The sequence below is a fragment of the Emydura macquarii genome, unplaced genomic scaffold (genome assembly GCF_026122565.2).
Source record: "Emydura macquarii macquarii isolate MOO-44397 ecotype Brisbane River unplaced genomic scaffold, CSIRO-AGI_Emac_v2 contig_2417, whole genome shotgun sequence".
NCBI lineage: Eukaryota > Metazoa > Chordata > Testudines > Chelidae > Emydura > Emydura macquarii.
This window is the reverse complement of record NW_027132554.1, coordinates 3,123,582-3,138,450: the sequence shown is the minus strand read 5'-3', so window position 1 is coordinate 3,138,450 and position 14,869 is coordinate 3,123,582. Positions and strand designations below refer to the sequence as shown.

The following is a 14,869-nucleotide window of genomic DNA, read 5'->3' as shown; positions in this document are numbered from 1 at the left end:
AGCCTTGTGAAAACGCAAAGCCTCCTGGGTTTGTAGCTGTGACCCATGAAGCCTCTGCTGCAACCCAAGAGACAGGCCAGGCCACGGGCTGCAGTGCCAGGCCTGACAGCCCTCATTACCCGCTGCCTCTCTCCCAAAGCAGTTTAATGAGGGCGGCCTCACCCTGCAGTGCAGCCCTCCCACGTACCCGTCTCTAGCATCAGAGAGCACAGGAGCCACATGCACCTGGATCCCACACAGAAACGGGGACCCCTGCCTGCCTGCCTGCCCGCCCGCCCCTGCCAACAACGCGGGCTCTGAACGCTGGGCCTCCTGCCCAGTCAGGGGAAGAGGCCTACATCACGTCAAGCTGTCCCCACTCACACAGTTAAAGGCCAGTGAGTGTCATACACTGGTGTTTCTTGGAGGCTTGGGCCCAGCTGGCCTACTCTTCTCCAGACCCCACAGCAGGAGGGAGGTAAAGAAATCCCTTCTCAGCCCCTGTGACGGGCACTTTCCAGCCCTCTGCTTACAACAGAGAGCAAGAATGACGACTGATTGCCAAGGAGTTTGGTTCCTTATCACTTTTCTCCAGCCCCATGTCCCGTCAGCATTAAGCCTCCACCTCCCACCTCCCTGCCACGCCTCTCGGTTTCTCACTCACTTTGCGCTTTCACCCGTCGGCTCCCCACCATGCGCAAATGCTTCCGAAAATTCCTGAAAGAAAAGCAACACAAATCCAGTGATAAGGGCTGGTGCAAGCAGCCAACAGGCCCTACCATTAGCAGCAGGTGGGGGTTCCTGGTTTCCAGGCATTTCAAGGCAGAGGCTCAAGGCACAGCAGAATGCCCAGGGCAGCTCCAGCTGCATTTGTTCAGTGGCAAGCGGGCCAGCTGTGGGAGCAGCTGCGCTCCCTTCCAATGGCTGGCGGGTTGCACAGCCAGTGCCACTGAGCTCCAGCCTCACTCAGCCTCCTCCGGGCTGTTGCCTCCACTCTCCCTGATTCATGCTTCCCCACCGTAGAGCACCTACCTTACCATGGCCACAGAGCATGTGCCTGCCTTCGCAAGCAAAGGCCCCGAGGAGCCGGCAACTCTTCCTGCCCCCTTGGAAACCAAAGCGCTCCGCTTCACCCTCCCCCCCCGCCCCGCCCCACCCCAGACAGTACAGCAGGCGTGCATCGGTCCCCTTCACACGCCGTGCTAGCGCAGTCTGCACACGCCTCAGCCACAGCTCTGCCCATTCCCAAAGCACACTGGGGGGGGGAGGGGGGGGTGGCTTCCAGTGCTAATTGTGACTTGAACCACCAGGCAGGCAGGATCCTGCGCTGGCTGCAGGGGACCATGTGGGCCTCTTCCATCTTTAAATTCCAGTTCAGATTACAGGGCAGGCCGGGACACAGTCCCTCACTGGTCTGGATTGCCCCAGAAAGCGCCAGTCCTGAGGCAGGAAGGTTCCCCAGAGCAGGTGTTTTGCCTCCACCTGCTAATAGTGCCTCTCTCAGCACATACCTGCCCAGGATTCGCAGGCCAGGGGATCAATGGGGATACAGAGGAAGCAGAGACCCGCCCCAGAGGTAAAGGATGCCACAGGGTGGCATCTAGATATGTGGCAACTGCCCCCTCAAAGCACGCCCAGACTCAGTTCTATGCAAACAGACAGACTGTCATCAGCTGCACCTGAGGATGAATCTACCCAGCCCGCAGCATGGAGCCTCCCAGCCCGAGTCCATAGACGTGGTCTAGTGGGGCTCATGCTGGCACTCTATAAATAGCTGCATAGACCTCGGTGCTTTGAAGTTGCAGCTCCGGCTGCGGTTGAGTTTGGGAGCCCAGCCCCCTCCCCAGGCTTCAGAGCTTGAGCTCCAGGCTGAGTCATGCTGTCTACACAGCTATTGTTACGGAACTAGCACAAGCCCTGCCAGACTGGGGCTGGGAGCTCATGCCTTGGGCTGGATAGACATGCTCTGAGAGAGAGCAAGGCAGAGGCTCAAACACAGGCAGGAGCCCTCGCGGGTATACAGCCCTGAGACCGACCGACCTCAGAGCTTGTTCCAAGAAGTCTGGTGTAATTCACACAGGTGGGAGGGTGCAAAGAAAAGCCTCCATCCTACTTCAGCTTGCTTCTCTGCCTGGGGTGTAATTTACACACAGGTCCGTGGGAGTGAGCAGGTCTAAGGGAGTCTACATGCACAGCCGTCTGAGTGAGTATGAAGAAGGGCACCTAAGCTGCATTACGTGAGGAAATCAGTGTTCAAATCCAGATACTCGGGGCGACAGCTAGACTGGGGGAAAGAATCACTCTAAGTCTGCGCTTATGCCATTAATGGCACCTGGCAGGACTGACCCCTTTCAGACGGGTATCCTGTCCCTAGCAGTGCCCTAGACCTGATGCTTCCTAAAAACATATACTGCCCCAGGCTACTGTGCAGTGCTCCCTAGGGAGTGGGGGCAGGATTCCTTCCTGATCCCTGTGGCAACTGGCTAGTGCCCTGAGGTGTAAGGTCTGGTTACAAGGGAGACTGCAGTGTAAGTACATGCCATTCTGTAAAGGAAATGGGCACATTCCTGGAAGGGAGGCCAGTGAAATGCAGCTTTTAAACCTACGTTCTACCTGGTTCATGCACAGACATTTGAACTCCCCTGCCAGAGCTAAACTGCACTGGAAACACTCAGTGCTAATCTCAACCACCCAGGCTGCTATCATCAGCTTTGGTCTTCAGCCACTTGTTTAGCAAAACCACTCCCTGTCAACTGCTCAGCTCCCCTTGCAGAGTGGGCCCCGGCCCCAGGGCTCTGCTGCCTTGAAAACTACAAGCATGGTCTGTCCCCGGAGCGAAAGCTCTGGGCCACCCTCCAGAGATATCCCTGAGTAGTGCTGAGAGCAGCCCTAATTGGCTCTCGGTGGAGCTGTATCCAGCTCTCCACAGCTGGAGGGAAGGTTACCACGACACACAGCCCATGGGGGACAGGAGAGAGTAAATGTGGGAGTCAAAGAATCCCTTCCCCCCACCCACCCTGCCCCTCTAGAAAGAAACGCTCATCTAGCTGCCTTCTGGTAAGGAGGCTGGGCTCCTCCATCCCTGCTGACTCTTGAAACTGAGATCAGAGTCTGACCTATGTCCTAATCCATCAGGAGCAGCCGCAGAGCTAAGGAAATGGTTGGTGCAGCAGCAGTGGTAACCCTTGGAGAAGCAGAAGTCCCAGGAGACACTACGACGAGCTGCCCAGGACTCCTGTGGCTTGCCAAAAGGACGAGAGGGTTTGGGACAATACCATTAACTGCCCCCACCAAACACAGCACAGTCGGATCTTTTAACTCATCCAAAATCTCTTCATCCGTCCAAACGTGGTATGCACCAGCTGAGTTCAACACAGACAGAGAAGATATTTGTTATTTCTCCTCCTCAGTATCGCTCCTACTGCTGACAGGCACCACCTTGCCACCACAGTCTGTACAGCCCTGACTCTGAAGCCCTGGGAGGCATTCCACCCAAAAGATTCTTGCCAGACAGACGCAGCTTGTCCCGGGTACAATTCCTACACTGCACAGCATGCAGCATTTTATCTGGATTGATGAATCTCCATGCTCCATAGAAGCACTTTTTAATCTCTTGAGAAATCAGTGTGATTAAAGTGATCGTTAAAGTACTTTAGCTTCTCAGTCATATCCCTTCTGCTGCAGTGCAGGCCCCAAACCCTACTATCCTGACATTTAGCTGTGCAACTGCCTTCATTCCCCTGCCGTTACTGAGGGACTCTCAGGCCCAGGGTTCCAGTGGCACATGCCCCTTTTAATGGGGAACGTACAATGCCAAGGTGCAAGATCAGCAACCGAGGCAATGTTTTTGCCCATGCACCAGATGCATACGGTCAGAATTGCCATGGTTAGTGCAGCTGCAGTTCCAGTCACGCTGCTTAACTTCCTACATCTCCGCCTGACAGTGTAAAGGGCTCTGGGCTGAGCATCTGAGATGGAGGAGAGCCTGGGGTTTCCTGCTCATTGGAATAGAGGGCTCCACTCTATGGCACTGACCTCTTAGTCCAGGGCAGCTAGCCGGGGAGCTAAGAGCCAGAGAGAACCACAGGGGCCCGGCTATGTCCAGCAGCCTCAGTAACCAATCCATTGTAGTCATCGCAACCAAATCCTGTCTCTTCTCCACCACTAGAGAGAATGCAAACCGATCGGGACCCTCTAGCCCACCCTGATCCCCAGGGTCCACGGGAGGTCAGGAAGTGCACTGCATGCGCCCACAAAGATGGCCTCACTCTACTCTTCATTTATATATACTCTCCCCTTACTATTCAGGGTAGGGCCCAGTAAGTGAATTACTGGACTGCAGTGTACATCCAAGGTGGGTGCACACTCAGATACTGCCATGTTGGGTGAACAATGAAGACTGTCTTTTCTAACACAGGCCTATCACCATCTAGAGAACTCTGAGCTGTCACTTTCTTTTTAAAGGGACACTGTCTAGTCATTTATAGGGTCTTTAATTTTGTTTCTTGTCTCTCTGCACTATTAATAAAAAAATAAAAAACTTTAGACACTAGAAAATGCCTTCTTCTCCATGCCAATTTCATCTTTTTGTGTTGCGGAAACATTGATTTTTTTCTCCCTCTCTGTTTTGAATAGAACTGCAGTAAACCTGGCTGTTTTAACAGCTGTCACTAATACAGAGTCTTACTCTGCCCATCCAGTTGCCAAAAATGTACACATGTTGGTGCATTTGTAATGTTAGAAAGTTCTCATAAATGATTGCAACTGTAGAGCCAGTCGGGGGGGACAAGACACTGGTTTTTTCATATGCTCCATTAAAATAGTGGCTATTTTGTTTTTCGGTTCCTCAGTGATGGAATGACAGATTTGAAAAATGAAAAAAGGGATGTTTAGCCTCCAGATCAATTAATACGGCTTTTAGGTCTGGATTTTTAGAAATGCCTGTGCACTTGCAACAATTGTAAATGGAAGTGACCAGCTAGGCATTTAACTGGCCATCATCATACATAGTTACTGAAGTAATGTAATTAAGTTGTGCACCTACAGTTTACATATCTGAGCCTCAAGATCCTGTGTGTTTTGGAGTTTAAAGTAGTTGACAGCATCCCTTTAAGAAGACTGGAGACAGGCCAGCTTGCTTACTGTACCCCTTGCACTGCAGACTTCAGTAGGCCACTGCTGGCATCCTCACTAAAACAGCAACACAGACAAGGAACCACCACGTTCACCATCATCAAGCGTCACTGATGACACCCGAGGGGCCCATGCAACACCAGGCAAGGTTACAGGAAAACAGGCCCTACCTCTGAATAACAGCTGCCGAATCATTTTCTCGTTTCCGTCTCTTCCTCTCTGCGTAGCCCCTGAATGCCCTGGGAAACCATTTTAAGCCATTAACCAACTACACAGCTTTGAACTGAAGAGGACACGGAACACACAGACAGAGAGAGCAAGCTCTCACCAGACAACAGAGAGAGAGAGGCATGACCCTCCCGACAAGAACAGGCTGGCTCTGAGGAAGAGACCCAGGCCACATGAAACCACACAGAAGTCGGGACTGGCTGAGGGGGCACCGTGAAACGTTGTACACTGGTTATTGACAGCTGTTACAGGGAGCTGGGGAGGTGGCTGCTCCCAAAGCTAGCCCAGGGATACCCAAATGACGGCCCGCAAAATGGCTGACACTAGCCCTCATCCTTCACTTGGAGGTTTGGACCTTAGAGACTACAGAACCAGCATGTTCTTGCCTGGATCAAGTTAGAGCAAAGCATGCTGGGACTATAGTCTCTATGTTAGAGATGAGGGTGACTAATCTGTTCTATTTCAGCATACAGGTGCAGCCATCAATCACCTGGCAAGCTGACCATGCAGCCTTCAAGTGGGGGAAGCCCTAGGGAAAAATGAGACGGGGAGGGGTTCTGTCCAGGACACCAACGAACAAGGAGACAGAAACGAAGGCCGTACTTACGAGATGCTAGAGATCCCAGGAGAAGCAGAAAAAGGAAAAGAGAAGAGACGTGCATTAGTTCTTTGCCGCGGCCGGGCATTCTGCATATTGGGGGACTCCTCATTACACAGGGGCAAATGTTTATGAGCGATGGAAGGAAATGTCTCCTTCAAATGATCTCCACATCAGAGTCTGACTGTGAAACCTTGGCTCAGGGAGCCTGCACACGACCTAGCCTCGTCACCACTGAATTGGGCGGGAGGGGTAAAATGGAGTCAAGCCGAGATCCCCACATTCCCCTGGAACCAGAACTGGGCAGGGAAGACCCCTCCACGCTTTGGAAGCAACAAGATCCAGGTGGTGCCTCCCGCACCTTCATGATGTGGGCTGCAGAGAGGAGCCAGCCAGAACCTCCCGCTGGTCGGTTGCTGGAAGAAGCAGCCAAAGCAGGGACCTTTGGACATTTGAGAACTTCTACAGGTTTGACCAGACTCCTCTGCCCTGTGCTGATTGGCTGTTTGCTCCAGCTGCCTCCCCTCACAGTCTCTCCGCTCCACACCAGCCCCTCTGACCCTCCTCCCCACGCTGACCCCCTCGGCCTCTTCTCTTCCCTTTTCTTTCCAGAAGCTGATCCGCTCCTGAGTCAACCCACCACAAAAATAAACCATGGCACTATCTTGCCATCTGCTGTCACTCTGCTGGCGTGCTCTAGCCCTTCCCCAGCCTGTGTCTGTCTCGTGTGCTTAGCATTATCAACTCTTCAAAGCCATCATCCAGTGGGGCTGATGTAGAGCAGATGGGCAGAGGGAGGCAGGGAGGGCAAGATTTCAGGAACCAGTCGAGCTTAATGGGGTCCCTTTCTTGGTCCTTAGGCACTACTGTAATAAACGTGTTAAATGAAAATGCAAACTTAAGCCCATGGGATGTCCTTACTCCAGTATAAGTGACACCTGAACGTGACCCACTGGGCTCAAGTGGCCACTTCACCCCAAAGGGAAGAAGGCTTGTCCAGCTGGGCCTGCAGGGTATATATTCTCCAGAGGAGAATAGGCCAACCTAGCCATACTGTAAATCTCACAGGCTACAGGAGCAGAGGATGTGAATATTACTATACCACCACCTGTCCTTGGAAAGGGAGCTTGGGGACTCAGAGCCATGTCTCTGGGATGGAAGGAACAGAGTTGAACACCAGATATTTTAACCAAGATAGCTGCACATTTCCACGGGTCCTTCCAAGAAGTGTCCTCAAAGCAGCGTTCTTCACACAAAGATGATTGGTTCACACGCTAACAGCTCCAGGTCTGGGCTCTGGTTTCACACAAGCACTGAGGGGTCCATTCTGATCCTCAGCAGTCTAACCGCGTTTCCATGTCATGATGCTAAATCCCTCCCATAACAAAGATGACTGGGGATAGTGGAGGATGCTCCCAGAGGCAGAGGAAATGCCTGCTTGTTTTGTGGGTGTTTGGTTTATTAGATTAAGTCTGTGAAATGCAGCTTATTGGAAATATTTATCAACTGCTATTTGCAAACAGTGAAGTGAGAATCCATGAAATTAGCCTCTAAGACAGCATTTGGGGCTCCTTAAACCTGTCTATATCTATCTAAGCTACTTCTAACGTGCCAAGGCTGCTGCCTTCGGCAGGCCTGCCCTAGGCGGCAGCCTAGCTGGCAGGTGGTGCTGATGAATTCCACGTGCCTTGTCTTCTCAGCCTTACGAAGGGCTGCTAAGGAGGAGTAGGACAAAGAAGCTCCAGGAGGAGAGGAGCATAGCGAAGGTGGTGGACACAGAATGAAAAGCCCACACTCACCCGTTGGAGTGAATCTAGCATGCCAACAAAACGTAATCTGAATTCACCAACGGGTCTTAACCAAAACCTGCTAACCAGTTCTGATCAGAAAGTGTTCCCCTGTGTCAGTTCATATGCCAGCCAGGCAATGCAGTGATCCAGCTCAGGTGGTGGGTGTAAACTGTTCTCTGGTCCTGACCTCTTCCACACCTCAGCAATGGATCCGACCCTTCACCATTTCTAGGGACGTTTGCCCTGCTACCAGAGAACGGACCCCTGACATTTTTGACCTGGCTTCGGGAATATCCCAGGAGAAGCTTTTGGCTTCCTTTCAGAGCTGGAGTTAGCCCCTCAGTACCGAAGTGGAGGGAGGATCACGGCATAAGGACCAGGGCGTGGACAGACATGCCTAATGATTAGAGTTGGGGAGCCAGGGGTCAGAGCCAGAGCGACACCTCACAGGGGCAAGCCAAGGGTTACAGCCCGAGTCGGAGTTAGGGGATGAGTCAGGGGTTGGGAGCCAGGGGTACAGCATAGGAGCAGGGACCCGGGCAGGAACAGGATGGGAGGCAGGAACCGGGAACAGCCTGGAAGGCAAGGATCAGGGTCAGGCTAGTAGGCAGCGTCTGTAGTGAATGGCAGCCAGCCAGGAATTCACCTAGTTCAGGATACTCAAACTTTTTATGCTGGATCTCCCTTTGAAAATATTTCAAGCTGTGATGGCCTTCCCAACAAAAATGATGACTCCCGCCATGCTATGCTATTCTTACTGGCATGCACGAGGGCTGATAGCTCGCGACCCCCTGATAATAACCTTGACATTCCCTGAGAGGTCATGACCCCCAGTTTGAGAACCCCTGACCTAGTTGCTCAGACAACTTCCTGGGCCTCCTTTTGGCTTGAGTGGAACATCCAGGCCAATCTATAGGGTTGGACATCTCCCCCAATCACAAGCTTTGTAGGCGGAGCACTTAGAGAGCTAGAGCTCCACTAGTCCCCTTCTCCAGTGAGATGCTGGATGGTGGCCATGGTCTGACCCATGATCCTTCACATCACCCTCTCTCCCATCCCGGGTGGTAGTGAGCTGGGTTTTCCGGGGTGATTTTTGTAGAAGGCATTTACCAGGTCAGCAGCATGGATGTTCTCTGCTGGTTCCCAGGAGCTTTCTTCAGGTCCGTAGCCTTTCCAATCTACAAGACACCAGAGTCTACCCCCTCTGATTCTGGCCTCAAGGATCTCATGGACAATATACTCATAGCGGTCTTGAACACATACTGCAGAGGCGAAGTAAGGTGCAATGTGGGAATGGGTCCTGAATGTGGGGTTTCAGGAGAGAGATATAGAAAATTGCATGTATTCAGAGGGAACGGGTTAAGTCAAGATCAAAGGTGATAGGTTAATTTGCAGGTGAGCTCAGTAGGGGCCAAGGAATTGGAAGTCCAATTTACTAGATGGCCTGTCCGCATGTAGTCGTTTAATTAAGAGCCAAATCCTCTGACCTACCATAAGGATGGGCCCCTCCTCTCATCCACAGCCCATACATTATTTGTAGCACTTCTTGGTGTCCTCCTGGTGTAGGTCATCTTGGGTTTGACATATCTGCTGTATCCAGTCCAGGGCTGCTGGGTTGTGGGAAGTTGTGGGTACTTCAGGTAGAATGAGGGTGGAACCTGTAGTTTGAAAGTAAAGGGCTTTGCTCTCTCGAGGTGTGTTCTGCATCACTGTACACAAACTCTGCCTGGGGTTGCAGCAAGGACCAGTCATTGGGGTGGAAGTTTATGTAGCATTGAAGATACTGGTTGGTTTGTCTGGGGATGATAGGCAGAGGAGAGACTCAAAAATCTGGAGACCATCTCCCCAGAAGCAGGAGATAAATTGAGCACCATGGTTAAAGACGATGCACTCTGGAAGGCCATGGAGGCAGACACTTGATCCACCCAGAGCTGGGAGGCTTCCTAGGAGAGGGCAGACCAGTGCAAGGGACAAAATGAGCCATCTTTGTGAAATGAGCCTTGACTGTCGGAATGGTCATGAACCTGTTAGACTCAGCGAGTTCTGCTACAAAATCTAGGGCAATGACTTCCAGGGGCCAGGTGAAGCCTTGAGGAGTTGAAAGAATCCAAGGGGATTATTGTGTGGTACCTTGGAGTGGGTGCAAACATTGCAAGAGACTACATGGACCTGTACTGTGGCCCTCAGGTGAGACCACCAAAAGAGATGAGAGACCAGGCACCGAGTTTTAAAGCAGCCAAACCATCCTGCCAAGTGGGAGTCATGACATACTTGTAGGGTGGCAGTCCTTGGAGGTCCAGGGGGAACATATATGTCCTTTCACATAAAATTACCCCGTCTCGGAGGTTGTGGGGTTCCCTAATTATGGCTTCCTGTTCGTCTGGAGGGATCCCATGGGCTGAGGCTGATGGTATGAGGGTTAAACAGTTCTTGGTGGGGAGGCAGGCCCAGAAAGTTATGAGATTTGAGGATGCAGGAGGTTTTAGGGTTAGAGTTCTTTAGATCAGCGTAACATTTTCCCTTCTGGGACAGAGCATCGGTCTTGCTATTTTTGGGTCCTGGACTATAGGAGATTACGAAAATAAAAGCACAAAAAGAATAAGGCCCATTGATGATGTTGTTGGCAGAGGACCGTAGCCCTATGCAAATAATTCAGGTTCTTATGATCAGTGTACACCTGGACAGAGTACCGGTCCCCTTCTAGACAGTGGAGCCACCGTTCAAAGGCAGTTTCAGCTGCCAGGAGTTCTTTGTCCAAAATTTCATAATTTTGCTCCATGTATGCGACTTTCCTGAAGTGAAAGGCACATGGATACAGCAGTTGTTGAGGACCATGTCATTGGGACAGCACTGCTCCTAGTGCCAGATTGGAAGCATCCACTTCGATGATGGCAGCTTGCGTGGTATCGGGGTGGACCAATATAGGAGGGGTGGTTTTAATTAAAGCGAGTTTTAATTGCTCAAAGGCCTGCCGGGCCTCGGGAGAGCACAGGAACCAGTGTTTTTGCAGAGTGGGGTGGTGAAAGGAACAATCCATTCCAAAAACCTCGGAATGAACTGCCAATAGGCGTTTGCAAATCCCAGAAAACACTGTAGGTCACAACTGTGCCATGGTGCTGCCCATGTGATGACTGCCTTTACTTTGCATGGATCCATTTCAATATCAGTGGGGGACAGAACGAATCCCTGGAATTCTATGGAGGGCTGATCAAAGGGGCATTTTTCTAGTTTAGCACAGAAGTCATGTTGGCATAGCCTCTTCAGGATGGAAGGACATGCATGGAGTGTTCTTCAGCATTGTCTGAAAACATAAGTATGTCATCCAGGTGAGCTACCATGTATTGGCCCATGAGGTCCTGGAGTACATCATTAATCAAATGTCGGAACATCACAGGCATGGCCAAACCAAAAGGCACCATGAGCTATTCAAACAAGTTCAAAAGACAATCTTCCATCCATTCCCAGCTCAACACATACTACCTTAGATGCCCCTCCGGAGGGCTAGTTTTGCGTACACCCAAGCTGTGCCCATGCAGTCCATTAGCATGGGGATTGGTGGTAACAGATATTGGTTTCTAATAACAAACTGATTCAGGGCCCAATAGTGCATGCCTAGTCAGAAGCGACCACCTTTTTATTTTTAAATGTGTGAGGTGGACTTATGAATGAAGCCCATGATTAGGTTCTCCTAAAAGGTAGGTGTGCACAGCAGATAGCCAGGGTTCAGACATGGCGTGTGTACGTCTGAACAGAATGTTTGCCCCAGGTTGTAGCTTGATTGAGCAATCACAGTCTCAGTGCCAGGGCAAGGCATATGTGGGGGTTTTTCCCCTCTTCTCAGTGTAATCACTTGTATTGGGTTTAAAGTTAAGGACTGGGATCAGCAGGGAACTACTGCATGCCACCCATTTCCTGGGGTCAAGCAATGCTGCTGGTAGAATTCTGAGAAAACGCTGACTTTTAGCTCATGCCAGTGGATAAGGGGATTGTGGAGGGCCAGCCAGGAGATACCCAGAACCAGAAGGAAGTGCTGGGAATGGATGGCACTGACCTGTAGGATCTCTCAATGCCCTTGGATAGTAGCCTCCAGAGGGACAGTTTCTGTGGCCACTGGTTTGGAGGATAAGAGGGACCTGTGAGTTATCTCTACTAGGTGTTGAACAGACTCTGTAGTGACCGGGCTAATTGTATGTTCATGAAGTTGTCTGCTGCTCCCAAGTCAAGGAGAGCCCATTGCAGATGGAGTGGTTGGGGGTGCCCCAGGATTCGCAAGTCAAGTGGTACTTGTGGGTGCAGTGCCAGTCGACGGGAGCCAGCATGCCCTCCTGTCAGGGCCTCAGTTTGGGGAGCAGAGGAACGAACATTCTGCCAGGACGCCCAGGCTAGCCCCCTTCACCTAGCCTGAGCTGGCTTGTTTCACAGATTCCTTCATTCTGGGCTCCTCATGGGGCAACTGGAGATAGCATGGCACAGCTTAACACAGTAGTAAGACAGGGTAAGGTATTACTATCGATCCCTCTCTTCAGGGCGAGTTGCCAGTGCACCAGGTCTGCCTACACTGACTCAACTGGCGGCGCAGAATCCAGTATCAAGGGGTGCGGTTGGAGCTGTAGAAAATGACTGATATCATCTACTGGACAGCATCCCAGTCTGGCTTCCAACAGCCTCCAACCCAATGTTTCCCCAGTCAGCAGGCTGATGACCAGGTCTACGTTGTCCTTCTCACAAGAGTACATCTGAGGATGAAGCAAGAACAAGAGCTCATGAAGGTCAGGCAGCCTCAGAATTTGGAGCAGCTCCCATCAAAGCTCAGGCAGAGGAAAAGCAGGTCCCAGCCTGGGTGACAGCGCAGCCAGACAGCCCCGGCACACAGCGTTCTCTGCTTGTAGTTGATGGGCTGCTACCACAATGCCTGATTCTCAGCAGCCAGCTGCAAGTTCTATGCCTACAATGCTCAGTTGCCTTTCTGGAGGCAGATCACCTGCTTGTGCAGCACCGATGGCCCCTGGGCCATGGGGTCCATCCTCCACAGACCCATTAGGAGGAGTAGGTCCGAGCAAACTGTAAGTACTGGGGCATGGGCAGTCATGTGTAATGGATAGAGCTGGGAGCCAGGAATCAGATCCGAGTGTCAGAGACAGTCAGGAGTCAAGCCAGGGGTAGAAGCCGGAGTAAGAGTCAGGGGATGAGCAGGATCTGGAGCTGGAGTCAAGCCAAGAATCAGAGTCAGAACTAGGGGCAAGCCAGAGCTGGAGTCAGGGCCAATCCAAGTGTCGGAGCTGGAATCCCTGGCCAGGCCTACAGGCGAGAACCTGGAGCAAGGCAGGAAAATGGGAACTGGGAGCAGATGGAGATCTGGGATAAGGAGGGCGGGAACTGGTGGGAAGGCAGGGCTCTGAAGTCAGGCTAGTAAGCAGAGTCCACGCTAGCAGCCAAGTTCGGATTCCCCTAGTTACTCAGACAACTTCCTGTGCCTCCTTCTGGTTTGAGTAATGCATCCAGGCCATTTGGTGGGGCTGAACGTCTCCCCCAATCAGGAGCTTTTGTAGGCAGAGCCTCAGGTGAGCTAGGATTCCGCTCGCACCCCTCTCCAGGGGCTCTGGTGAGCTGCCGGGTGGCTGCCAAGGTCTGCGCATTGCCTGTGAACTTGGTTTTGAGACCTGCAATCCTCACATGGGGGGAGAGAAGGAAGCCAGATAAGAAGTGGGGAGAAGAGGGAGCAATGGAGAGGGAAGAGAGGGGGGCAGTGAAGGTGGGGAAGACACATTCCAAGTGTCACCGGTGGAGAGAGGGAAGAGCATAAGAATGGGTTGAAGTCTCCCTCCGTTTCCCCCTCCATCACATGTTGCTGGTCACTGGAACTCTTGTTCCTTCAGCCCAGTGGGATACACTTCAGGGATTTCATTAAGGAAAGAAAGAAAAATGCTCCTGTCAACAGCCTTGATGGGAACCATTTCCTGCTCTCTTCGGCCTCCTCGTGACAACTTCCTCCCAGCACACAATAGCCCAAGTGCAGGGTGGGAGGGGACAAAGCTGACATTAGCTGTTGCTAATCCGATCTCCCCCCTCTGGTTATTAGATATCATTGTCTTTCTTCCTCAATCACAGGCCCCGAGACAGTGCCATGGAGCCCAGGGCCTCCCCCAGCAGTGACAAGAGCAAAAGCCCCCTATTTTCATGCCCTCAGCTAAGGTGGCAGCAGCAAAAGAAACAACTGACAAGTGCCTGGGCTGGGCTGAAATTCCTGTAGAAATAACATCACATCGACAGCTCTGTTCACAGACCACACACCAGGGTAGACTGCCCACACATCAAGCAGACAAGAAGTTAGAGAGCTAATCGAGAAAGGAATTAACAAAGGGAGGGAATGAATGAGTCTGAGTACACAGGGGAGAGAGAATTAATGACTGAAGTAGTGAACAAGCCTGCGTCAGCAAGTCAGTGAGGACAGGAGTAAGAAAATGAATGAGTTAAGGCATAGGTCACTCACAGCCCCACTCACCCAAACATACCATTGTGCCAGACACAAATCTTCGCTGTCCTAAGCTCTGACATTCTAAGATGCAGTCATGCACAGACCACACACGAACTATGAGGAAAAAAAAGAGGTTGGTGCAGCAACAGCCGTTTCACTTACGCTTGCATAGTTGTAGTAGCAGTTTGAAAACTGAAGAGGTTCTCCTTGGGGAACCAGGTCCGTATGGGGACATCATCTGGAAGAGACAGAGCTAAAATTGAGTGTCCATCCAAGATAAACGCATTTCACACAGCAGTCTCCCACAGCAGCTCTTCCGAATGGCCAAACACACTTGAAGGCAGACAGTTTCTTCCTATTCACAGGAAAGAACTCTAACCACAGTTTGTTACTTCTTCCACGCCAACACAAATTGTCTTGAACTCCTGTAATGTGAAAGAGCAGCTGAGCTTGAAATACACACCTGTGCACACTGGTACTGGCGCCCTGTGCTAAATGGGACAGGAGACCTATTGGTGTTTGTGTGTGTACGTTCACAGCTTACTGCCATGTACTTTACGGACTGGGCTGTATTTCATTGGGTGTGTTTGCCTAACATGTTACTGGACTCTGAAGGGAAGCGAGCACAGGGAGAGAGATGCCTCTTGAGACAGGAAAACTGGGAAA

The 14,869-nt window shown here is 51.6% G+C and overlaps 1 protein-coding gene across 5 annotated transcripts in view; it reads right to left on the bottom strand.

Moving 5' to 3' along the window:
* Nucleotides 1–14,869, bottom strand: part of NSMF (NMDA receptor synaptonuclear signaling and neuronal migration factor) — a 73,703-nt gene that overhangs the window by 30,264 nt on the left and 28,570 nt on the right. For 3 of the 5 annotated variants that reach the window (XM_067561563.1, XM_067561566.1, XM_067561564.1), the window contains exons 4-5: nt 14,366–14,441; nt 644–696 (exon numbers count right to left, since the gene is read on the bottom strand). In XM_067561563.1, coding sequence (XP_067417664.1) covers nt 644–696; nt 14,366–14,441 — 129 coding nt within the window. Of the gene's footprint in view, nt 1–643; nt 697–5,282; nt 5,352–5,947; nt 5,954–14,365; nt 14,442–14,869 lie in introns of all 5 variants that reach the window. The other 2 variants (XM_067561567.1, XM_067561568.1) reach the window with 1 other exon arrangement.